Source organism: Parasteatoda tepidariorum, chromosome 2, assembly GCF_982258835.1.
Source record: "Parasteatoda tepidariorum strain Cologne lab strain chromosome 2, Ptep-v5.0, whole genome shotgun sequence".
NCBI lineage: Eukaryota > Metazoa > Arthropoda > Arachnida > Araneae > Theridiidae > Parasteatoda > Parasteatoda tepidariorum.
The window spans coordinates 36,017,480-36,044,492 of NC_141756.1; the positions used below are offsets into that span (position 1 = coordinate 36,017,480).

At 27.9% G+C, this 27,013-nt stretch overlaps 2 protein-coding genes across 5 annotated transcripts in view; one reads left to right on the forward strand and one right to left on the reverse strand.

Annotated features, from left to right (window-relative positions):
• The window catches only part of LOC107444822 (L-xylulose reductase), a 100,703-nt gene that overhangs the window by 60,636 nt on the left and 13,054 nt on the right, over positions 1–27,013 (forward strand). The window contains exon 1 of one of the 3 annotated variants that reach the window (XM_087157206.1): positions 25,518–26,387. The exons of 1 other annotated variant lie outside the window; for it this stretch is intronic. The gene's annotated coding sequence lies outside the window, so the exon portion shown is untranslated. Of the gene's footprint in view, positions 1–25,517; positions 26,388–27,013 lie in introns of those variants that run through there. One more of the 3 variants, XM_087157207.1, reaches the window with a different exon arrangement.
• On the reverse strand, positions 7,533–25,523 carry LOC107444823 (L-xylulose reductase). 2 transcript variants are annotated; one of them, XM_016059053.5, is made up of 7 exons: positions 25,384–25,523; positions 23,944–24,041; positions 21,237–21,391; positions 18,716–18,758; positions 11,170–11,334; positions 8,589–8,709; positions 7,533–7,774 (listed from the first exon to the last, which is right to left on the reverse strand). In XM_016059053.5, exons 1-7 carry the CDS (start codon positions 25,433–25,435, stop codon positions 7,668–7,670), a joined length of 741 nt encoding a protein of 246 aa, XP_015914539.1. In that variant the 5' UTR covers positions 25,436–25,523; the 3' UTR covers positions 7,533–7,667. The 2 variants fall into 2 exon arrangements, with proteins under 2 accessions (XP_015914539.1, XP_015914540.1); XM_016059054.5 differs by lacking the exon at positions 8,589–8,709.

A 27,013-nucleotide genomic window follows, 5' to 3' on the forward strand; every position in this document is an offset into this window, starting at 1 on the left:
TTGCTGTTTTATATTAACTGTGTCATTTCGGAATCCATTCTTTACATAGTTGTTCATTTACTTTAGGGAACACTCGGAAAATTACATTTTTTCCTTTTGTTTTTCTATCAAAATTTTTTCAAGTTGCAATCGCGCAAACTGGCATTTCGATAATAGTTTTAAATTCTTGTAAATTCACTGCAAAAACTGAGGAAAGTCATTATAGAAAATAACAAATGTCTTAGAATATCTCGCAAAAATAAATGCTCCAATATTAGTTAGAGCTAGTAAGGCCGAACGCTCCGTTCTTGAAGTAAAAGTGCGAGCTTTGCGCCAAAGTGACGTCACTAGAGAAAATAGGAGGATTGGCACGGCGAGAGCTACTTCAAAGGAGTGAACCAGCCCTTCTATTATCTTTAGCCCTGCGTAGACATATAGTCGCTTGGCGATAAAATATGTGTTAAACATTGAACACTTTAAAAAAAGGAATATCGTGACGATTTACGATATCGTTTACCGAAAGTAATTATGGATTTTTGTATTATTGACGAAGAACACTTCATTTCTTTGTTTTTGATATATGTTACTTATTTCCTTAATTAAATTGTAGCATTGTTCCTTATGTAAGTTCCTTAAGTATGAAGTTGGGTTTTTAAATTTTTAATTGGAAAAGCTTTAAAAGGAAGCAGAATAGGAAAAAATTAATGTGTTTCTTAACGTGTTAATTAATTTCTTTCAGTTCATACTCTTAAAAAATTAATATTTATACTGTTTAAACGAAAACTACTTACATATTTTAATTTTTTCCGCAAAAGATCAGCCAAGGCAAATAAAAAGCACTTACGCCTTACATGTGTTTAACTTAGTTAAATAGACAGTTGTTTTTATATGCAATTTTCTGTGAAAAAAAGAACGCAGAATTCATGGAAAACAAACATCCTACTTAAACTACTTAAAAGGAAAACATATCTCTTTACTTAACTTATCTGTACTCTAATTTCATTTAACATATCTGTACTCTAAAGTTCTCTACAAATTTGAAATTTCCCATATGAAATAACCCATATAATTTTATAGAATTTCCCATATAAAATCACTAGATTTCATAGAGGATTAAATTTAAGGCTCGGAACTTAAATAGGTATTCAATCCTAGCAATAATGAAGTTGAGAAAAAATTTTGAGTAAGGATCTAAACGAAAAGAAAAAGCTATAATAACAGTATTAAGAACAACAACAAGAATATTAGTAATTATAATATTAATAAATATGATAATAATCATTATAATAATAATTAATCAGCAGTTTAGATATTTATTAGTCTTCTTACATGCAGACTGAGCAGATACTTAAATGATGCATTGTTCAGGGATCTGGCTTCCCACGATTGGGCGTTAAAATAACTAGTTATGAAAATAAATAGTTAGAGATAAGAGATGATGCAAAGGATGTTTTTTCAAAGCGAAAAATTTCATTCAATTTACGGCCAGCTAGAACACTTAAATCTCTACTGGAGGTCCGTGTTGAATGACTATCCAAGTTTTAATCATTTCCTGAAAAGCTACAAATATGAGGCATAGTAGTCATATTAATAAATAGGTAATTTATGGTCAATAAATATTTGGACTAATTTTAAATTTCAAATCTCAGTTGAAAGTCAGTGTATGATCACGATACAGTTTTAAACCGTTGGACTTCAAGCAGAATTTATCATAATATCATTATCATATCATTATTATATCGTTATATAAGATATAGTAGCGATATTAATATGTAGGTAATTTATCGTCAACAAAAGTTTGGACTAACATTAAATCTCAGTTGAAAGTCAGTGCCTGATCACGATGCAGTTTTAAACTGTTGGACTTCAAGCAGAATTTATCATAATATCATTATTATATTGTTATATAAGATATAGTAGCGATATTAATATGTAGGTAATTTATCGTCAACAAAAGTTTGGACAAACATTAAATCTCAGTTGAAAGTCAGTGCCTGATCACGATGCAGTTTTAAACTGTTGGACTTCAAGCAGAATTTATCATAATATCATTATCATATCATTATTATATCGTTATATAAGATATAGTAGCGATATTAATATGTAGGTAATTTATCGTCAACAAAAGTTTGGACTAACATTAAATCTCAGTTGAAAGTCAGTGCCTGATCACGATGCAGTTTTAAACTGTTGGACTTCAAGCAGAATTTATCATACTATCATTATCATATCATTATTATATCGTTATATAAGATATAGTAACGATATTAATATGTAGGTAATTTATCGTCAGCAAAAGTTTGGACTAACATTAAATCTCAGTTGAAAGTCAGTGCCTGATCACGATGCAGTTTTAAACTGTTGGACTTCAAGCAGAATTTATCATAATATCATTATCATATCATTATTATATCGTTATATAAGATATAGTAGCGATATTAATATGTAGGTAATTTATCGTCAACAAAAGTTTGGACTAACATTAAATCTCAGTTGAAAGTCAGTGCCTGATCACGATGCAGTTTTAAACTGTTGGACTTCAAGCAGAATTTATCATACTATCATTATCATATCATTATTATATCGTTATATAAGATATAGTAACGATATTAATATGTAGGTAATTTATCGTCAGCAAAAGTTTGGACTAACATTAAATCTCAGTTGAAAGTCAGTGCCTGATCACGATGCAGTTTTAAACTGTTGGACTTCAAGCAGAATTTATCATAATATCATTATCATATCATTATTATATCGTTATATAAGATATAGTAGCGATATTAATATGTAGGTAATTTATCGTCAACAAAAGTTTGGACTAACATTAAATCTCAGTTGAAAGTCAGTGCCTGATCACGATGCAGTTTTAAACTGTTGGACTTCAAGCAGAATTTATCATAATATCATTATCATATCATTATTATATCGTTATATAAGATATAGTAGCGATATTAATATGTAGGTAATTCATCGTCAACAAATGTTTGGACTAACATTAAATCTCAGTTGAAAGTTAATGTCTGATCACGATACAGTTTTAAATCGTTGCACTTCAAGCAGAGTTTATCATTATATTATTGTCAAAAAAAGCTTATCATTAATCGAAATTTTGACTAATTCTAAATTATAGAAGTGTTCTGGATGACTCTATAAGTTTTATTCATTTTCAGCAGCTATGGAAAGGAAATTCAATTTTTTACTACTCGGAAGCTCTTGCTTTGAGAATTTTATGTCTACGATTTTTATTTTTATTTTTTTATTTATTTATTTTTGAGTTATTTCCTTTCTTTCTCTCTCGTTTTACTCGTTTATACCCAATTTTTAACACCTTCTTATATTTCCTGGTTTGTAATTTCCCTCTCATTATTTCATTGTTTCTTTTTTTTTCTTAATTAGTGTACATGTTATTAGCTTGATTCTTTGAATGCTTTACTATGGTCTCATTTCTTAGCCCAGTATTGGTTTTATTTTATATCCGTCGTTGAGCAACTGACCCAATTTTTGGGTTCGCTACTACTAATTGTCTACTCCGTAGCCTTGTAATTCTGAACCAATCCAGCAGACAAGGAAACTGCTGGATCAGTACCCCCAAAGGTATTGATTTGTTATGGGAACATGGAGGACTTTACGACTCAACAGATTTAACGCGCATCAGTCACCACACGGGTAGTATACGGTCGGCAGGGATCGAACCCACGAATTTTCTTACATGGGCCCAGTGCTCTCTACTGGTTGGCATTGTTGTATTTATGTTGTAATAAGTGCTTGTAACGTTAACTTTCTGAAAATTTCTTTAATTATTCGAATGTGCTTTGTAACGTTTTATATCGAGTCAGTGGTCTTTTATGAAAAACAAAATAGTTTGCACTGTGAAATTCTACGCGATTTTGTACATTCTAAGCGATTGTCAGCGCGATTAAAATATCAGAAAATTTTAAAATCATAATAATTGTATTTTAAATTTGACTGGTATGGAAGTTTTATCTATTTATCGAGCTCAATTTAGCTTTATTTTTGTTTTTCTGTCAATTGCCGAGGACTAAATACCCCTAAGGGTATTTAGTGAGCAAGTTTTCGGTTTTCGTGATGCGACAATATACCAAAATTAATTAATTTTTTCATAAAAATAAATAAATAAAAAAAAACACTCAACTATAATTAACTTGGGGAAAATATAGAGTTTAAAATATGATTTTTAAATTGTCTTTAGGTATTTAAAAAATTTCTAAAAATATTTCTTGCATTGATTGCACACTTAGCATTTCATTATTAGTTTTCCATGCTTCTGTTATTTGCAATGACGTTTGGGTTCAATTAATTCATTAATTCAATTAATTGAATTTTTTATTTTCCGAGAAACTCTACCGGTCCATATTAAAAGCTCCGTGATCCATAGATCGCCAGAATCCGTATCTGTAGTGCTGGAAGTACGGTTTTCGTTACTTTTACATTCAAAATTTGCGAAAGGAAGTCTACGGATACTCATTTCTATATTTTGCGTAATAAAGTTAGGAATGAATAAGTAAAAAGAAATAAATTCAAATGTCTGAAATTTTTTTTAAAACCTGCTATTAAACAGCTTAAAAATATTATAAAAAGCATTTCTACCGCAACTATAACTTCAGGTAAGATTATGCAGATGGCGCTACCACAAACACGTTTCGAAGATATATTTCATTAATAAAGAATAACAATGGCTAGAAAGGAACTAACTGTATGTTAACATTTAAGAATTCACTTTATTTTTAGTTTAATAATGTATACGTTTCATGTGGCTTACTAAATATAGTAATCTTTTTCTCATTTATGTCGGGAAGCAACAATGATAATGATAAAAATTCATTTTTCATTCAATTGCTTTTATTTAAATTTTAATCTTTCGAATTAATAATGCTCAATTAATTAAATAAATTTTAACAAAATTAAATAGTGTAAATAATTAATTTTTTATCTGGAACTATCCTCGGATTTAAGAGCTAAACAATTTTTTTCGAAAGTTTTGATTGAAGCAGAATTTTTTATTAAACAAATATTTTTTGTACTCTTTTCATTATTTTGTATTAATTTTGGTTAAAGTAAATGAAAAAGATTATATTAAGCATTTCATTAATTTGCGGTAATGAAATACACAAGGAAACACCGGTATGTTTTTCTGCGTTAAAAGGAAAATCTTCCAAACTTTCTAATTTGCTGTTATTTTGATCTAAGAGAAATAGATATCCACCATTGAAATTACTTTATTTACAAAATCGATAATTATTAGATAGCCTATTTTAGGATAGCCCTTTGAATCATTAAAATGTGAACGTCAGATTGCTTAAAAATACCCTCATAAGTAACTAAATCGTTAAAGTAAAGTTTAGAAAGTCATTTTTTTAGCCAAGATATGCGAGATCCGAGTATATATAACGCAAGCATAATGTTTTTATTTTATTTTATTATATAACAGTCGTTGAACAGCCGACCCACTTTTGGGTTCAACACCGTAGCCTTGCAATTTTGAACCAATCTAGAAGACAAGGAAACTCCTAGATCAATACCCCTAGAGGTATGATTTGTCATAAGAACATGGAGGACTTTGTGACCCGACAGATTTAACGTGCGTCAGTCATTATTTACTAAATGGGGAGTCTTTGACCGGGGGGATCAAACACACGACCTCTTGGACATGGGCCCAGTGCTCTATTAATCCTAACATAATGCTGTGCCCTAACATAATGTTGTACATTTAAAAAATGTTATAAAATTTTTAGGAATGCGGAATTGAATTGAAATTGATTGAGAATGGGCATCGATTAGTTTAATACCACCCATATCTGCGTCAGAAGGGTAAAATAGCTTCAAAGATATACCGAAATACACTAAATATAATATTAAGAGTAAGATGACGAAATTTGCTAAAATTCTATTTATCATATACAGGATAGTATTTTTCGAACTGTGGCTACCCCCTTCTTTTCGAGAGACATAAAACCAAATTCATTGAAAAGGCAAAAAAGTACGCTTATACAGGAGAAGTGCTTCTTTGTGTCTGATTTCGAAACTTAAAATATTGTCTGAATAAATTAATTAGTCTATTTTTGAGATAGCCCTTTGAAGCGTTAAAAAAACATCCTCTTATGTAAGGAAGTATTTGAAGAAAAGTTTAAAAAGAATGAATTCTTTTTTAGCTAAGATATGCTAAATTCCTGGTACATATATCGCTAATATAATGTTTTATATCCGTCTTTGAACAGCCAACGCAATTTTTTGGGTTTACGACTACTAATATCATGGGAGAAATTAGCCTTCGCGGAGGATTTTTAATAGAACTAACCCTCACCTGCGTTACATGGAGAGGAAAACCTCGAAAACTGTTAGCTTGACAGTAAGGGGACTCAAACCCATGATCCGTCTACCTCTGAGGATATTTTACATCGGCACAGTGGTCAGTGCAAGAAGGATGCGGAATTCGCTTTGACCAGCCATCGCTGGGATTCGAATCCGGTTCACCAAACTGGAAGTCGAAAGCTCTATCCCCTGAGTCATCACGGCTCCTAACATAATGTTCCACTTTTTAGAATTTTTTTTAGGTATGCGGAATTGAATTGAAAATCGGCATCAATGTGTTTAATACCACCCATATGTGTCAAGAACTCTAAAGAAAATAAATAAATAAATAAATTAACGAAACGACTCTAAATTCAAAGTATGAATATTGCTAACATAAAGGAGATAATTTTGCGATTTATTTTTGTTGACAAAAAAAAAAAAAAAACAATCTTTGTTTTTCATCCTAGCCATACAGGGATTAAAACCGTTAGTTAAAATCTTAGTTTTAGTCTTGCAGTTTTGCTTACTGTACGATAGCGCAATCATTTTTTCAAATCATTACACGATTATTTTCTATGCTTCCTTTTTTTTCAACAATTATTTTATGATTTCGAACTCTTGGTTTTGAACATAAAACTGAGATTTTATTTTATTGTGAAATTCATATTCTACCAAATTATTATATTTCTTTAGATGTAATTTTTTCGGCAAGTTAAGTTGCCAGACATTTGGGTTACTTTAGTTTGAAACGTTTCCACACTTAAATATTTTCTCATTAAAATTTTTAAGATAAAAACATTTTAAGATTTTTCTTTTGAGTCGTAATAGCTCAGAGGGCAAAACGCTCGTTTTCCAGTGAGTTGATAGAGGTTCGAATCAACTGGTCGTACGAATTCTGCTCTTGGCTCGCCTCGACCGTAAAGCTACCGTAATTATTTTATATAATCTTTTCCTTAGTAGCATCAGTGTTTGTTAAAATAAATGAGATTTTTGGTTCAGATAACAATACATATCTGCTTAAAAGACAGACGTCTGTCTTAAAATGATAATATTTTTCTGTAAAATAATATTTTTCGTACTGTTACACTATCTGAAAGTTTTTTCCTTAAATTCTACAGAGTTTTTTACAGTGCTGTAATTTGGCGCACATAAAAATTCCAATATACTGTACTATGTATTTGTTTTACTTTCTAATAAAGAGAATTTTAAAAAAATGCCCATATATTGTGAAATAAGAAGGATTATATATTTGCCATATTTTATTATTATTAATAATGATAGCTGCAAACAGAAAAAAAATCTGAGTAAAGTGAAAAAAAAATCCTTATTATTAGTACAAATAAGGCTTTCAATGTTTAGTACAAGCTGACAGCAAATCAAATGGTAATTGACAGTCCTCCATCAATAGGTATTGTTACTCCATTGATCATGGATGCTTTGTCACTCAACAGGAATAGGACTGGGTAACTAATATCTTCCACTTCTGCAAAATAAGATAAAAATAATATGTATCACATTTTTGAACTGTACGAAATGATGCCTTAACATACAGGTCATCCTGGGTTACTTAAGCCACTGGTCATTTTGCTGGATAAGTTTTTGATGCTGATTTTAGAATCACGTTGAGTTTGCTTTTCACATTTATATTCTGAATCGTCTGTTTTACTGTGCTCCTTTTTTACAGTGTCTAAATTCTTAAAACTTCATTTATATTTAAAATTGTTTTATCTTAAATCTGTGCTCTTGAAAAACATATCAAGTGCTTGTTGAATTTTATATTAGTTATTGATTTTAAATATTCATTGTCAAATAAATTAGGTATTGATTATATGAAGAGCTTCGTGCAATATAATGATAAGTATTATCTTTAAATGGCTCTGGAAAGTACTTTTAAAGAGCTTTTTTAGTGATAACTATGACTTCAATACTAAGGTTCGATGAGAAGTATTACATTTTAAAAAGAGCGGTTTATCACTGAATTACACCAAACCTTCCGTATGCTAAATCAAGCATTTAATGTTTTTTGTTAAAAAAGTGCAAAAGAATTCTTTTTTTTTTATTTTTATCTTTTTTGCTTATAACAACTGCACAAACAATAGATATCGCGTTTAGATTAGGCGCTAATACTCGTCGAATATAGAAAGATAAGGTACTTCTTTTCTTATTGTACAGATTAAGAAGTTTAATATTTGTTTCGAATTAATATGAATTGTAATGTCTGATATTTGTTTTTAACTAAAAATATGCAGTAAATACTAAATTTGAATTCTTTTTAAGTGAACAATATAAATGCTTACCATTATATCTTCCAAGGGGCAACTTTTCTTTCATTAAAGTTGCCACTGGGTTACCTGGATTAAGGAAATTTTCCGTCATTCTTGTGTGTACAACGCATGGGTTAACTGAATTAACTCGAATCTAAAATTTAAACAATATATAACGTAATATACATATATATATATATATATATATATATATATATATATATATATATATATATATATATATATATATATATATATATATATATATATATATATATATATATATATATATATATATATATATATATATATATATATATATATATATATATATATATATATATATATATATATATATATATATATATATATATATATATATATATATATATATATATATATATATATATATATATATATATATATATATATATATATATATATATATATATATATATATATATATATATATAATGTTTAATTTACTTTACTTGTAAATTGCTTTTAAAGTTTTATTCGCTTTGTTACTCGCCCAGTAATAGCTTTAGATTGGCTTTAAATATTTCTATCTTTAACAATATAAATGATTGGTAATCTTAGATTAAGAAAGGTTTTCTTTCCCAGATTAGGAAAAATTTATAACCTTCTTGGATTTTACGCAAAATTTTTAATTCATGTTTTTTTAATATTCTTTGTACTAAACAAACTCCTGATGATATAGTATTATTAGACAGCACAAAAACTTACAAGACACTCAGAAAATAAAAGAGTCACTATATTAGATTAACAGAAATATCGCTTGATAATATTTAAAATTTCAATGGATTTTTCTCAAACCTTTATAGCAATAAAATGATACGATTTGGGTTTTTGATTAATTAAAAGTACACGTTTGTCAGCTTTTAGATTTTTTTTAAAAATCTAATTTTATTACAATTTAAACTGATGAAAACCATTTGGATGATACTAAACAATTCTTTCAGCATCTATTACATAAAATAGAAAATATTAATAAAAAGTTTAAAAACAGCAACTTTATTTAACTACCTATCAAAAACTATTGATTGCAGAATTGTATTGTCAAAATTTTGCCAAAAAAAAGTTAATAAGGAATCTGAAATACCGCATGCTTTATATCTTAAATAGCGATTGAGTGCCGGTCTTGTATTTTACATGTATAGAAAGATACTACAAAATAGAGTAAATATCCCTTATTAGTTTGTTTGTGAAAATTAAATAAGGAGGGTAAAAAGCATATTTAGATTTTTATCTTCCCGTTTCCAACTCTGGGACTATTAAGTTCGACCAGGAGAAGAAGCCTTATCTACTCAATTTTTATCTTGCTTATGCAGTCTTGTTTTATTTTAGGCATTTTGTATTTTTTTTCATATTAAACTAAATGCTTTTTCTCGTCTACTTTAACCTTAAGTTCCTTAGCGTAGGTTTAAATTGAAATTTTGTGAGCACACAAATAAATTTATTTACTTTGAAAATATACTAATATACATAAAAAAAGCTAATCAACGTTCTCTTAAGACTAAAAGATTCTACTTCCTTACATCAACCAACGAAAACTATGTATACACAATTTAGTCATTTCTCGAAGAACTAATTAATATTTTGAATACTTTCGCGTTTTATTTTATTCCTTAAAATATTTTCATAAAATTCTAAATCCATAGTTTTAAATTTTAAGGTGTAAGCATTTTTAAAACTCAAACTTTAAAAAACAATTTGGACTTTGAAAAACTTGTAAAATTACTTCTAACCTTGAAATTTAAAATTTGTTAATGATAGACCACATGTAAATAAACAAAAAGAGACAAAAAATATTTAGGGATATGTATTAGTTACTGAATAAATAAGGAAATTGCTTTTATATGACATCATAGGTGATTGGTTAACATCGAAGGTCAACATCGTATATTAACATACACTCTAAAAAATTCCGGATCAAATTACGGTAAAAAGCACCGGCACTCAAGGTGCCAGTATTTGTTACCATAAAATCCGTTTTTACCGATACATGTTACGTAACAAAAAAATCTGATATATTGTAATTTTTACAGTAATAATTACGGTAAAATTACTGAATCACTATAATTAAATAAATATTTCTCAGCATGAAAGTTTACGGTAAAAATGAATTTTACGGATGATGCACCCAAAGTGCCGGTACCTTATACAGTAATTTGATCTGGAATTCTTTGTAGTGTTGAGAAAGTTCAAGTGTTGGAATGAAAAATTGGTTAACATCGCAATATGCTTAATATTGTATGTTAGTTGTTAGGATGTCAAATTCTCTCTCTGTTTGAAAGGGATTTTTAACAATCAAATGTGCAGTCATGCAATTACATATGAAAGCATAACACAGATTTGATACTCTGTCCTTATTTAAGGAAAATTCCCGAATGATCATTTAGAGTTATAACAGCATTAACCCTACTCTTCTACAATTATTTTTTGCATTGCATTAAATGGGTTTAATTGATTATTACATTGCTTAAAAGTTTTCTTTCCTTAGCTTCGCTCGTTAAGCTGAAAATGGTTAAATGAGTTTAATTGAATTTAAGCATTTTGGTGTAGTTTTAATGGAGTAATAAGTCAAACCTACTCCAAAAGGACCGAATTCTACAGCCATGTTCCTGGTTAGCTGATCCAGGGCGGCTTTAGTTGCACCATAAATTCCATGATTTGGCACACCTTTTAAGCCTGAAATACTCGATATATTCACTATTGCGCCTCCTTTCCCTCGCCTCTTCATTCCGTTGATAACTTCCTATAAAAGCAACATTTCTTTTTAAAATATATATTATATCCATCAACAATTTCACTCAGACATATTTGCATATATTTTTCAATATTTTGTATTAATTTAGAACAAAATAAGTGAATTTTATATTTTGTATTTAATAATTTCTAATATATGAAATATAGCATGGGGCACCGGTAGCCCCTTCTGCTTTGAAGGTTCTTTCTTCTTTCTAACATGACTCACTTTCTGACAATAATTTTTCAAATTTGCACTTTTGTATAATGACTTAGATCTAAAAAAAAACATTTATTCAAAGTTGAAATTTAGTAAATTTAAATCAATTACTAAAAAATATTTCTGAATATGAATGATAAGTTTTAGTAAAAATACATTTTTACCAGTAATTAGAGTGTCAGAAAAATACATATAAAAGGAATAAAGGAAAAAAAAAACTATATACATGTATATATTTCTCATGGAATTTATGATTTATTTCCTGCCTTATGTGTCCTTGTATGTGCTAGGACATGACCTCACAATAACTGAATCCTAAATAAACATAGTCTCACGAGCGTCGCAAGTCATGCTTTGATGTCACTAGGACTGGGCGATATTAGAAATTATATATCGTGATATATCGTCAGTTTTGCATCGCGATATAGCGATGTATCGCGATATAGTATTTTTGAATTTCATTTACTTTAAGGCACAGAAAGTCAGATTTCTATCAAGACTTCATACGCATATTGATTTAAATCAATTTATAAATTTGAAAATATATATGTTTTGCTAAAGAAAGATATTAAATAAATTGACTAAGATGTACAAATCTTACTTAAAATATTTATTGAAAAAATGTGTGTAGATACAGAATGAAATATTTGCACTTCTTTATCGTTTATAGGGTATAAGCAGTCTTAATTTAAGTTAACCCCTAAAACACCCTTAATGAAAAAAAATATTGTTATTAAACAAAAGCTGATTTTAAAATTTCAAAATATATTTTAATTAAAATAAAAGTTAGATTGACTAAAAGCCGAAGTTTAAAATTAAAAATGTTCGAATTTTAAACTAAAAAGTAAACATAAGAATTGTAATAATTTCTTAAAATTTTCGTTCTCTGAAAGATTTCTCAGTTTAAAAATAAAAAGGGAATTTTATAAAGATATCTAGCTGAAATTATTGAAAGAAAATTTAAAAAGTTAAAAAAAAAGTTTGTTAAGAAATTCATTATACACTTAAAACAAAGTGTTAAAAATATTTTTTTTTTTTAAAAAAAAGAAACTTTTTCTAACAAATCAATATTTGCTTGTACTATTATGCGTAAATAATTACAGAATTATTAAGTTCGATCGTAATGTTCAAATTCTTAATGAAGAAGTAAACACAAGTTTTGTTATATTTTCTAAAAATGATCACGCAAATAACAAAAGATTTCTTAGTTTAAAAATAAAAAAATAAATAAAAGTGAAATTTATCAATATATTTACCTAACAGCATAGGAACAAAATTTAAAAAATAAGTTCGTTAAAAAATTATTTGTATGCTTAAAACAAAGAGCTAAATAAATTTTAGAAAAAAAAATGCTTCTTAAACACTATTTTTATTATTATTTCATATAAATAATTAAATTAAATTAAATAATGAACGAACGAAAAACAAAGTAAGGCAAAGTTTCTTAATTAAATTCTTAAAAATAAAAAAAAAAGAATTGTGATATTCGGTAATATATTTAGCTAATTAACTAATAATATAAAACGAAAATTAAAAAAAAATAATGATTTTACTCTCTAATAAAACGAAGTAGTAATTGATAAAAAAAAAAAAAGAAATGAATAAAATTCGCAAGCTTTTCAAATTCTTTTGAACAAATAAAGTTTATTGACTTATGTCCAAAAAATAAGTTTTGTTTTAACTTTATTTCTAAAAATAAAAACAACTCAAGATTTATAAATTTAAAATCAGTAATAGAAGCCCATTAAATTATTAGAAGTTTTATCCGAAAGGTTTTTAATAAATTAAAAGAAAGTAAAAAAATAGCCTAACAAATTTATTTACTTTGTAATTTAATTCCTTATGGGTGCCTTAAATTAGATTTCCGATAATTTTCACATTTAAAAATATAAAAAAAAGTTTTGTCAGAAAATAAATAAAAAACTTACCTAATTAATGAAGAAACTTTTCTTTATAAATTCTTTTCAATAATAGATTGCGTTCAGAACAAGGTTACGACGGCGATCACGAAGTTAATCCCATTGAAAATAATCTACAAGAAACGATTTCAAATCGCGAAGGTGCGAAAACGAACATGTGATATAACGATATAAGGTCTCAAAAGTGATTCTGATTCTACCGCTCATCAGTCAAGGCCGTCTCAACATAACGAAACAATATCGTCTTCCACAGCGCGAGTTGGCATCGGAACGTAAGAGAAAGTCCTTGCGTGTATCGCTATATCGTTATATCGTCTTCTTCACTCGACGGCTTAAATCAGATTTCTGATGCATCGCTTGGAATGAAAGTTGCTGTATCGGTTTGCCGATATAGGCGTAAAATCGATATGTCGCGATATATCGATTTATAGCCCAGTCCTAGATGTCACGAATTCTGCAAGGCTAAAATTGCACACAAAAGAAAACTGCATTTATCGAGACTTTTTCAAAAGTGAAATATTAAACTAAAATATTAGTACTCATTTTCGGAAGATTATATCTGATTAATCATTAGATTGTCCTTCATGCGTGATCTTATTCTCTAATTTATCTTCATCTCTAACTTTTGAAAATATTAATTGCTTGGGTTTGAAATTCTGATGGGGACGTTAAATTTAAAGAAGCCAGTAAATATTTATACATGAAAAATCATATTTCATACGTTAAAATGAAGATCTTATTTCACAAATTGACTTTTTCTTGGCTAAACTACTGATAAAGCGCAGTTTCAAATCTACTGTTTAAATTAATAGCATTGTCAAAGCAGTATTGCTTTTGTGGCAGTCCATCTATTGTAATTGGGTTTTTGCAATGGGATGCCTTCACGCGACGCATGTGGGTATCTCGATATTGATTGGTTGCTGAAACGTGAAATTTTTTACGTTAGAAACTGTTCTTTCCATTTTATTTCGAGTAAACCGAGCCTGTCAAGTATCAATTCTCATAAGTGATACATTCTATGTACCGTCATTCGGGGCTACTTTGTGCAGGATTTCGCAGTTTTTGAACTTTGACATGTAAAAAAACTATGTTAATTCAAACTTCAGTAAAAGTTTTTGATATTATATTCATAACTGGACTCAGACGAGTGAATTTGATCAATATTGGCATTATTTGTATGTAATATTTACGAATTATAAGTCAAAACATACCTTGCACAAAGTAGCTCCCAAATGGGGCTACTTTGTGCAGCGATAGGAATTCAGTTTAATTATCATGTTTTTAGCAAAATATTGATATAAAATTGTTAAAAAAGTTAATTATTGACATTTTTAAAGACAAAAACATCAAGATATGTAAAGATATTAGTTTGAAAATAATTTTCAGCGTTAAAAAACATTTTTTTTTTAAGAATTTTTTCTTAAAAAGAATGTTTATTTCAAAACATTTAAGTTTAAACAAAAGGAAACCATATACTTTTTTTAACATTGAAATGGATGATATTTCAAAAATAATAATTATTACATATTCATTAACATTTATAATATTGATAAATTTGAACATAACATGCTTGAATGAACACGACAGAACTTGCTCTTCAGTTTCTGTCAAAATCACTTGATGTCCTATAAAATATATTTTTATGTGTTTAAATCGTTTGATTAATTCGCGATCGCAACGAACTATAGGGGGCGTTGTTGTATGAGACTAATACCTGCGATTTCTATATGAACAGTCATTCAGTTACTCTAGATACGTCGTTAATGTAGCACGTAGCATTGCAACGTTCCTTCTTTATTGTGGCTAATTAAATTTAAAAAAGAAAAATGCTTGATATTCTTTCTTATGCAAACGAAAACAAAATGGCATCTCTTTTTCATAAGAGAAAGAACAACCAGAACACATCGGAAAAATATTTGTACATTAACAGAAAAAAATATGTATATTCTTATAAGAGTTAAAACCTAATGCCCGAGAAATAGTTTTACTAAATTTAATGATAAAACATGAAAGGCCCATTTAAACTTTACATTCTATAGTTTTAAGAATCATATTACTTCAAAAATTAAAATGAACAAAAAGTACACATAAGCCTCATAATTTTATGAAATTTAATTTTGTAAACAAAGTTTTCTGACAACAATTTTAATCAAAAAATTTCAAGTTTCAATAAAAATCATTATTTAGAAACTAAGAAACGTAAAATAAAGAATGCTGACGAAACAAAAACAAAAAAACAATTCTTTTTTGTCGCCATTTTTAGTGCTACAAAAATTCGTCTTTGGGATTTGCCAAAAACAAAACAAGATGCAATTTTATTTTTTCAGGAGGGAAATATTTTACCGAAGAAACGAAAATGTACCAATTCCCACAATATAAAACTTTATCTTGGCAAACGTACGTTTTGGAAATGTTATTTCATTTGGAATCTTATTTATCAGAGTTCATATGGCGATATGATTGTTTTGAATCTATGCTAAACTCTATATCGGCTCATTTTCCACCGAAATCCTATTGACTATTTTGATTTTAAATAAAGTGTTTTATTTTATGAAATGTCGCAAAAATTTTAAGTGTAGATTAGCGGCACTTAAAAACCACCAAATCTGTAGCGGCGGTGGCGTTAATACGTAAGTACCGAATTTTTATTCCATACTTTTCTGAATCATAATACTTCAAGCATTGGAATACATAAACACATAATGTTATACCATTTAATTTTTAAAAAAAAGTATTTTGAGAACAATTTTTATCAAAAAATTATAAACTAAAAAACGGAAAATAAAGAATTCTTAGGATAAAAAAACGATTTTAAGAATTCTTTACATTGAAAAAAAAAACTTTCATATTGTTTCTTTTTTTATTATTCTTATAGTTCTTAATCAGACGTAAAAAACCATTCTGTAGAGAACCATCATCAAATGAAAAAAAAAATATTTACAAGCATATTTTTTATTGTAAAAATCATTTCACTTACCTGATTTATAATTCCCGGAGAATTCCAAAATGATAAGTTCCTTGTTTGAAAACTTTATTCTCAAACAAAAGATACATAGTTTATCCCTTCATTACTTTTAGATAACATACTGCACAGCAAAATTTTATAATATATATGAATTTGAATATGTAGCTAAAAACAGAATGGCTGAATTCTAGTTGAACTTATTCTTTCAAAACTAAAAAATACTTACCAAGAAAACGATTAAAATTAATTAAGAATCAGCACAAATGGCACTATTTCAATTAACTTGGATAATTTTTTATTGTTGTTTTCCGAATTATATGGATACAGAAATATATACTATTCTATAACGAAGAAGAATGACGAAAGCAATGTTGACTTCACTTTAATTCGTAATGAATTGAAGACAGAAGAAATGCATTTTACCTTAATACACACATCTGTAACAGTATCCGAAATCGGAAGTCATCAGTTGCAAGTTTGTTGATAATAGAAATTAAAAATAATTGAGGAATTTTTCTTCAAATGTTTGGCGTGTTCTGTTCCTGAAAGATTTACTAATATTCTGGAGATTTTTTTCAAGTTCTTCGGCCTTTTCCTTAGGGAAATTTTGTTTCTTATTTGCTGCTAAAAAATGGCGTCTGATTCTGTCAATGAATTCGATGGAACTAAATGAAAACGTGATAAATTAATGTCTGATATTTACAGGCTCCCGCTAGACGGCGTACTCGAGCGTTGCGATCGCGAATTCTTTAGAAGAAAAATAATAGTTTACCAGCACGTTTCACGTGTTTCTTGTGAATTTTATTGGAGATAGTATTTCTAAGGATTTTGTACTTCCGAGAAGCTTCTGCAATCGACATACTACCAGCAACTGCTTGCAAACATTGTTGCAGCTTTTTCAAAGTGTAATAACGGTAGTTTCTCATTCCAGGTATTTTTTTTATAACGTCTGACCATTTTTCTGTCGAAGAAAAAAACGAATGAAACTTTGTACAAAGTAGCCCCACAGTGCATTTTTTTTCATTTTCCGTTTATTTGTTATTAATTTTAAATTTTTTTAACGCTAACATGATATAATTGTTTATTAATGTACAAATAAAAAATTTTGCACTTACAACAATTGTTTTATCAACGTCTTTGCATTTCACAGCTAAAGTTTCCACGCACACTTTTCGACATCCGACGTCCTCGGAAAATTGTTGACATTGGATGAACAAAACACACTCTGAGATTGTTTTAAAATTCAAAAAAAATGTTTGTAGTAATAGAAGAGACTTCTATCTTCAAATTCCACAAATTTTTACGTGAAATAAACATAATACTGAATAGCAGCACTTGAAAAATGCCAAATTCGAATTTGCACAAAGTAGCCCCCGCTGCACAAAGTAGCCCCGAATGACGGTACTTTCACAACGATTCTTTCACAAATATTGCACTTCTTTCACTACTATATATTTCTTACTTAACGCAAAGACAGGCACGAAGTCATGCCGAACAAAAACAAACTAATTATGCATCGAAGTTGCCAGGTACACAAAACAAAAGTTTTATCACGGTTACAGTAAAATATCTGAACAAATAATAAATCCAAGTTAAATAAAAGACGCAGACGAGAAAGAATTTTATTTCAGCAATTTCGATGAGCGATACAGCTCTTTTTTTTTAATTAATTGAACTTTAGTTAACATTCTAACTAATAAGGGGAAACTTAGCTCAACTTCAACATGCTATTTTGCTTATAAACGATCAGTTGGCGTTGACGTCATAGTGAGTGGGTATCCGAAATCTTCTTCTTCTTGAAGTACCCAATTCGAGAAGAGAAGTGATTAGGCCTGACCATGTAATTTCCATGCATTGTGATGAATCAAATTTTATTGGATATTTGTAAGTGACGTCACGCGTGTGTGTCGAACCTGATTGGCTTCTAAATCAACAAATGCCGCGATTTGCCTTCGATGACGTAACGTACTGGTATCCAAATACTAAAAAGCTTTGCATGTAACAATTAAGTTATAGATCTAGTTCGGCCAATATTAAACAAAGCAAATAACATAAAAAAAATCCTTATGTGTGTCAAGAATATAGAAAGATATTATCATTATGCGATAACATCATAAGATGTTATCATACGTTGGCGATCACTCATCATATATCACTCATATATATTTTACGTTTACATATTTTGTACTTAAACAATCCGATATTTTTTATATAATGTATCACTTAGAATTTATTAAAATTTTGAAACTCTTATATAAGCTTGTAAATTTTGAAATAAACAACTTACTTGACTGATGTTTACAACAGCATTAAAATTAACTGCAAACAAGCTGGAATAAAAATGAAAGTAATTTGTGTTTTTCCCTTATAGATTTCATCGTTATACTTATTATTTAAATTTTTATTTTAATCATAGTTTTCACGCTTTTATTAAAAATATTTTGTATGTCTGTTATATTGTAAAAAAATTGTTACATAAAAATTGTAATATATACTTAATTGTTATAATAAAAGTTGTAGTGGGTAAAAGTTTCATACATATTAAGCCATTTTTATTTTAAATAAATATAAAATTTTTTTAGTGTAAATTGAAATTGACAGAAATAATTTTATTAAAAAACGAAAAAATGTTGATGATATTTCGTATCAAAAAAAGTGTTTGATTCGTGAAAAAAAAAAACACTTTTGGCGATCTATAAATCTCAGTTAGTAATCCGTTTCAAAAAAATTAAGAAGATAGAATTTTAGAAACCAATTTGTTAAAGATTAAGTAAATGTTAAATAGTATTCTTAAAATTTATTTAGTAAGCTCTCGTCGCAGTTGAAAATATCATATTTTCAATACATTATTTAATATATATATATTGAAAATACAACTCTATAATAAACTATTGAAAATTTGTAATGTAGAGTTTCAAAAGAAAATAGTCATAATCAGGGTTGGGTTTTTGACGTCAAAAAGTGGTTTTTGACATGACAAGGGTATAATACTGGTATAAACCGTCGAAAACGTCAAAAACTGAAGTTAGCCAAGAAAATATATAAACTTCAAAACTACCAACAGTTGCCATGCATTATATGGAAATTTAATTATACTATAGGTAATCAGCAGGTTTTAAAATATTTTTTTATTAAAATTAAGGTAAAATAACAGATTTAAAATCTCAGAAATTTATATTCAAATGCATGTGCAGAAAAATTTTGCACAAAAATTGTTTAAATATTTGTATTTTGAAAAAAAAAAATTTTTTGTTCATATTTAAGAAAATTAAAAGTTTATTACCATGCATTTTTGACATATAAGGAACATATAACTAATATTTATATTTATAAGGAGCTTACAAGTTATGTTGTATAAATACAAACTTGATACAAGTGTATAAAAAATTTTTTTAATGTTAGACCGAATATCTTTACTATCCAGTATGTTAATTTGAATTTAAAAGTAGTTATATTTATGAATAATGATAAATATAATTCATATTGTTTATTACATTTATTTATAATTATTACACTTATCATTTTAAAACAATTTTTATCTCTTAATTTTTTTTTCTCCACTTGTATTAAGAATACAAATAATGTATATCTTGAAAGTAAGAAGTAATTATTCAACAGCTGAATATTTAGATATTCAACAAAACTATATAGTATTCAGCAAAATGAAATTCACAAGTATTTGGATAAACTAAATTTTCAGCATAGTAAATGAATAGGCTGAATATACTGTAAATCGACACTAACTACTCTGTGTATTTAACAGAAAGCACTTAAATTTGTATTGTCTTATGCTAACTATGAATTAAAAAAATTGAAGATTTAAAATTCAGAATTACTGATTTTTCTGAAAAACTAACAACCAATCACAAAAGTCAAACTAAACAGAAGAACATTACAGTCACTGATCCATGAAATATTTAAACAAATTATTATGAAAATTTTTTAATTATCCTAATTAAATACATAATTTTAAAAATTAGAACATGCATCACACTCCATAATCAAAATGAAAATGATGGAAGTAGAAATTTAATTCAAAATTCAATAGTCTAGTTCATTTGCTCCTCGCAGCATACGGTAGCACATAACTAGTTTTGAACATTTTTCCACCACCAAACAAAGTATGTTGAAAGCAGTTCAGTAATCCCCCTCCCCCAGTTTACTTTAGAAGAGCTAAAAATAGACAAAAATTCCCTGATTGTGAATGTTGCATGTGCCCAACCTGTTTAAAAGATTTTTCTTTAAAAGATGTCTAATGTACAAAACTGCTAATGTTTATCTTTAAAAATGTCTAATTTTTAGTATAATCTATATTATACACTAAATTTGGTTTTAAATAAATTTCTTAATAATATCACTGCAGATTTTTAATAACACATGAAAATGAAAACATAATATTACAAAAGATGTAAGCTTTCAAAAGTACAAGATTTTGGTTACTATTTAAAATATAAGTATTTCTTCAAAATTTTAAATTTATTTTTTCTAGAACATATTTAGAAACACTATCCTTTATAAAAAATATATAAATTTTATGTATTAATTAAATTTCACATATGAATATAGGTTTTTGACATTTTCGACATTTTTGACAGTGAGGTTTTTGACGTGACGGTTTAAACCATGGTTTAAACCATCAAAAACTGTCACATGTCAAAAACCTGCCAACCCTGGTCATAATACAATACATGTTGTTTAAGACATATCATTTAATAAAGTTGATAGTTGTAGATTAAAATATTAAAAATAACTGAAAGTTATAGCACAAAAAAAACTAAGTAAAAAAATGATGTACAAACTATATAAACCTGTTTATAAAATCTTCTTTTATTTCACCTATTAACTGTGGAGCAGCAATACCTGCATTGTTCACTAACAAATCCACTGGGCCCAACTCTTCTAAGACAGCTTGAGTTTTATTCCAATCTCCAACATCCAGACAGATAGGTCGAATATTGTAACCCTTTAAAATATTTTTAATGCAATATTTTTTTAAAAAAATTTAATATTTATTTTACATGTAATATTAATATTTATTATTAAAAAATATATAATAATTATTCCCTTGCTATCAGGCTAACCGTGGGAGGTTTTCATGGTTTTCCTCCCCTTGTAACGCAAATGGGGGTTAGTTCCGTCAAAAAGTTGTCCACGAAGGCAAATGTCTCCCAATATTTGATCCAGGAGTTCCCTTGTCTTCTGAATTGGGTTAAAAATTACAAGACTGCGGAGTTGAACCTTAGCAGTCTTAAACCCAAATATTTGTTCAGCTGTTCAAGGACGGTTATAAAACAAAATAAGAATATTAATTAGCGCCGTTGTGGCTCAGGGATAGAGCGCTCGCCTTGCAATGATATGAACTGAGTTTGAATCCCAGCGGTGGCTTGTCAATTCGAATTCACAATGCTTACGTAAAATATCTTCAGTGGTAGACGGATAATAGGTTAAGAGTCCCCTTGCCGTCAGGCTAAACGTGGGAGGATTCCGTGGTTTTCCTCGCCATGTAACGCAAATGCGTGTTTATACAGAAAGCCCTCAACGAGGGCTAGTTTGACCAATTGCTAGATCCAGCAATTCCCCTGTCTTCTGGGTTGGGTTTAAAGGTTCAAATTTATAAGGCTAATGAGTTGAACATTCACAATTACAAACTCAGAGTGCTGTCGTCTGTTGATCGGTGGTTATAAAATAAAATAATAATTATTAATATTACATGTGAAATGTAAGCTAACATTATAAATACATTACGTAATATCACATTATTTTAATACAATGCGATATTACATATATTAAAATAATGATTAATGTAATGTAGTATTAATATTTGTATAAAAAAGGTGACATTTCTTTAGCCAAACTATTTACTTTGAATTACAAATGATGTAAGTTGTCTGTTTGTAATTTATATACCTATACAATGTTCAAATGCTGACGAGTGAAACTCTGATTTTGAAGATGAATTTTATACTGAGATGAAATATTCCTAGCTTTTAAGATAAACTGAAGCTTTTGCTTCGAGTATCAATAATCTGAATGTGTTGAAAAAGATACGTTTAGCCAGTAGGTTCAAATAATAAGCTAAAAACAAATTACTGAGATACCTTTGATTTGCTGCTTAGAAAATATAACAGAATATTAAGAGAGCATTTTATGAAAATCCGTACCGTAAATAAAAAGTCATTTAAAGCATAGCATTAATGTTTGTCCAAAGTAATAAAATAATGAGGGAAAGTATATGTATTAAAATAAAATTAGTAAAAAGAAAACTATTAAAATAGCAATTAGGTAAAGGAAAATTAAAAGTAACATATTAGAATAAGTAAGGAGAATTGGGAGAGAATTAGTTATGAGTTAAGCGAATTAACTATTGGTAAAGGATGAATTGAAGTTTTTCTACAAAAGACAAGATATTAGGGTCTAGATATTCAGAAAAATAAATTGGTAAACAATTTACATTTTAAAAAAAAATTAAGTCGAAAACTAATCGTAGTTTAATAAATATAAAATTTATATTAATCAGTTTGATTTACTTAACAAAGCATTTTGATTGCACGGTAAATATTTAATTAAGCAAGTTTATTTGCCAAATTACAATTTACACTATCAAAAATGCAAATCTCAGATACTGGCTGTTCCCTAATTATCACAGTTACTGTTTACAATTGTCATAAGAATTTAAGCGGAAACAACGTATATTAGGGACCGGAAATAAATATTTAAGTGAGAAAAATAATATTGTTCTCAAACTTTAAGAAATATTGACTGAGAAATATAATGCTCCTATAGGTCACGTAGTGTACTGATCGTATATACTCAGCTCCCAGTGGAGCACCGAAACCAAGCATCATTGGCAGTAGTTGGGAAGTGAGTGGGTGACCACTTTGATAAGCCGGCGAAGAGACCGAGAGGGTGGGGTATCGGTCTTCGTTAAACTGTGCTACTTTTAAGAGCTTGACTTCGCTCACAGGTTATCAGACTATCAAAGCGGGGAGACATCCCCTCTGCAGAGGATCAAAATTATGATGGCGTGTTTTCCTATCATTCTCATTAATGCTTCACAAACCGTCGCCAATAGACATTTGCAGCTCTAGTGCGACGTAAATAAACTGCAATAAGTACAACTGAGACTTCTATTGTGCATTGATTTTTTCTGCTTTTTTTTAAACAAGAAATTTGAAAATATATTACGGGTAGTGGTTACTCAAATTAAAAGCCAGATATACATTTAAATATCACTTGGTAATCCTTATAGTATCAGAATAACATAAGAGTAAAAAACAATACAATAGACAAAATGCGAAAAAATGACAACATTAAATTACCGATAAGAAGTATATTAAAATCAGTAAAATTAAATATTTAAAAAATTATTTTAGTTTTTTTTCTCTTTCTAAACAATAAAAGTAACGGAATGCCATAAAATGAGTTAATTTTTATTTTATTAACTATTTTTTTATTTATTTATTTATTTTTTTTTTAAGCGTATAGCCCTTACTTGTAATTTTATGTCAGACTTACAAGTGATGACAAATCGTCCAAGTCCGACTGTGTTCTACTGATTGCTATGACTTCTGCGCCACATTCAGCAAGTTTTATAGCAATATTTTTTCCAATGCCTGAAATTGGAACCTTTGTGGAATGATTATAGCAAAGATAAATGCAATATGTTATTAAATGATATTAAATTCTCCATATATAAAAACAATAAAATATTGACATAATACTAAAATTTTTTGTTAAAAGTAACGTAATAGTCCTAAATATTCGGCAAGTTATATTAATCCTAGATAGTAGTGTAAGGGTCATTTTAATTTCAGCAACAACCTTTATCACAGAGCCATACAAGGTTTGTAAGTGATAAGCAGATGAACCATGTAAGCTTGAAACAACAGTAAACCTAATTATTCTAGTTTACACGCTATGAGGTTTGCATTAAGTTAGAATAAAAAAAAAACCGTTTTATATCGAGATTGAATCTGCCTTTACAAAACAAGGCCAGAAAAACCTTCTGAAATCGAAGATCAATCATCATTCACAAATCTAGAATAGAAAGCGTTCTCAAACTAAAGATAAATTTTCCCTCTCAAGATTTATTTTAGATTTTATGACAAGATTTATATGCTCAGGATTTTATGTATTTTCTTTAACAATTTAGAAGTAAAAGTTGGTCTGATCATCACAAACTAGACACTTAATTTCAAACAATTAATTTTAAACACTTAATTTTAAACACTAATAAGAATGAAACGTAATTGATATCACATATCCCCGATTTATGAATATAAGAACATAATATTAAATGTTATATATTAATAAAAACTATTCATATATTGCAAAACTGTTAAGTGAACTGAAAAAATAAATTTCTATTTTAATATTATTTCCAATTTTATCTTATTATTCAAGTTCAAATATTTAGAGCACAATAACTGCAGGGATTGTGAATTTTAAAATGTTTTTTTTTTAAAAAATATTTTTGAAATATTCTTCTTCTATAATAGAGCTTTTAATGGCTATATCATAAATTTATTTACTTAGTTTTATGAAGTCTTATCAATCATTGTGGAAATATTTGTTGAACCGCCGATAGATGGCAGCGTTTATTGTCAATAAAATTGTAACCGTAACAGTAAAAAGATATTGTGAAATAAGAGATCGACACATTTTTTAAGAAGTCGTCGTGTAACAATTTTCCTGTATACGTTGTGTTAAAATATATCCTTTTTTGTTGTTACTTACTCCCTTGGGCTCATTATTTGAGTAGTTTTCTTTATTTTTAAGAAAACGAGATAAATCTTCGGTGTAATTATCAACCCGTTGGAATTAATTAAACTCTAAAAGAGAAAATGATAAAGTATTCTAATAATTTCGAGTATTATGATAATCTAAACTTAATTATAATCTTTTATGTATACACATTGTTACATATACACATCTAAATAAACATAGTAACCCTACCTTTTCCAGCTCCAGTTACTAAAGCGATTTTACCTTCGAACTTGATCTCCATGACTTTCACTTATTCATAACTGGAAAAAAAAAGCGCATGATTTTTCTTATTTCGCTTTATCATTTAACGATGTTGTTATTGTTTTTTCCTCTTCGAAAGTTTAAGATTTTGCAGTAGTGGCGTCATCTATTGATGAGTGAAAGAAATATTTCATAGTTTTTTAGCTGATAATTTTAACGTTTCAATTTACAATTCGAAATTTTACTCTAAATTTGAGGAGTTTCTTAACTTGAGTTTCAAGATTTTTGTTTTGTTTTCTGAAGTTACATCTTTAAAGGAAAAAGTTTTTCGCTTAAAAAATTAAAATTAAGTCATTTTTATTGAAATTTTAAAGATTACTTTTAATATTGTTATTTTTTATTGCTATTATCAAGAGAAATTATTATTTCACATTCAAAAGATTAAATGTAAATTGACTTTTTTTTTGTTTTTGTAAATTGTAGGGATTTTACTAAATGTTTTTCTTTAATTTTAGTATTTCTCTAACATAACAAATAAATTTTATGCCGTGCATAGATATGAATTAAGTAATGATCACAATCAAGTGGATAAGTTTTTAAACAGGTATAACATTTACATTTAACAGTAATTTTTTTATTTTATTATTATTTTAAAGAAACCAACAACAAACGTGTTTTCGAGAAAATATGAAAATAACGTTTTATTACGGTTATAAAATTGCTTTAAGCGTAGACATTGGAACAACTTATTGTACAGTGTACACCTGTCTGGCATAAATATGAGCGGGTCATAAATCGATAAAAGTTAATAAATTTGTGAGTAGAGACGAAGAAAACATTTATTTCATTCTTCAAAAGTGCATGCAACCGAGAATAAAGAACTTAAATCTTGAAAATGTTGAAAGTAAACTGTAATGTTGAATTGTTTACTTGATAAGATTTAACGATAGGAGACATACCAGAGTTACAGTAGAGCTTTATCTTAGAGTCAAGTAAGTATGTGCGGTTCGATATTTAGATCATTGTATTGCATTATATGTTTTTGTTTTTTTTTAAATTTATCTTGATAAGAAATAAATTTGTATATAATTTTTCTCTATTAAAATGATTTTTACTGTTTTTAAACAAAAAATATTCAAATTTATAAAATGATTATGTTTTTACTTCTCTAATTGCTTTTCGGATTTTTTTGAAGGACTGAATATCTATGTAGTATATTAAATGTTTATTTTAGAGTTGATATGCAAGAAAAGAAGCAAATTTCACTCAAATTTCAAACTGATTTTAAGTGAAAAAGATGCATGCAAGCTCTTACATACAATCCTCTTTTTTTATCATTAATTTCTTGATTTTTGTAGGCAATATTGTTTTAGTTTTCATCCTTATGAAATAAAGCCGATAAGAAATAAAAACATATTTTAAAAGCCTCTAAAACTTTAAAATAAAACGCAAAAATCTGTTTCCAAATTTTGTTTTTATTAGTTATAATCTCAATATTTTAACAATTAAATTAATAAAATCTGAAGCAACTGTAGTTTTTTTAATTGAAAAGAGTTTAGAATTGTTTCAATATTTTAAATTATTAATTATTAAGCAAATTAATTTTGTATCTCACTGC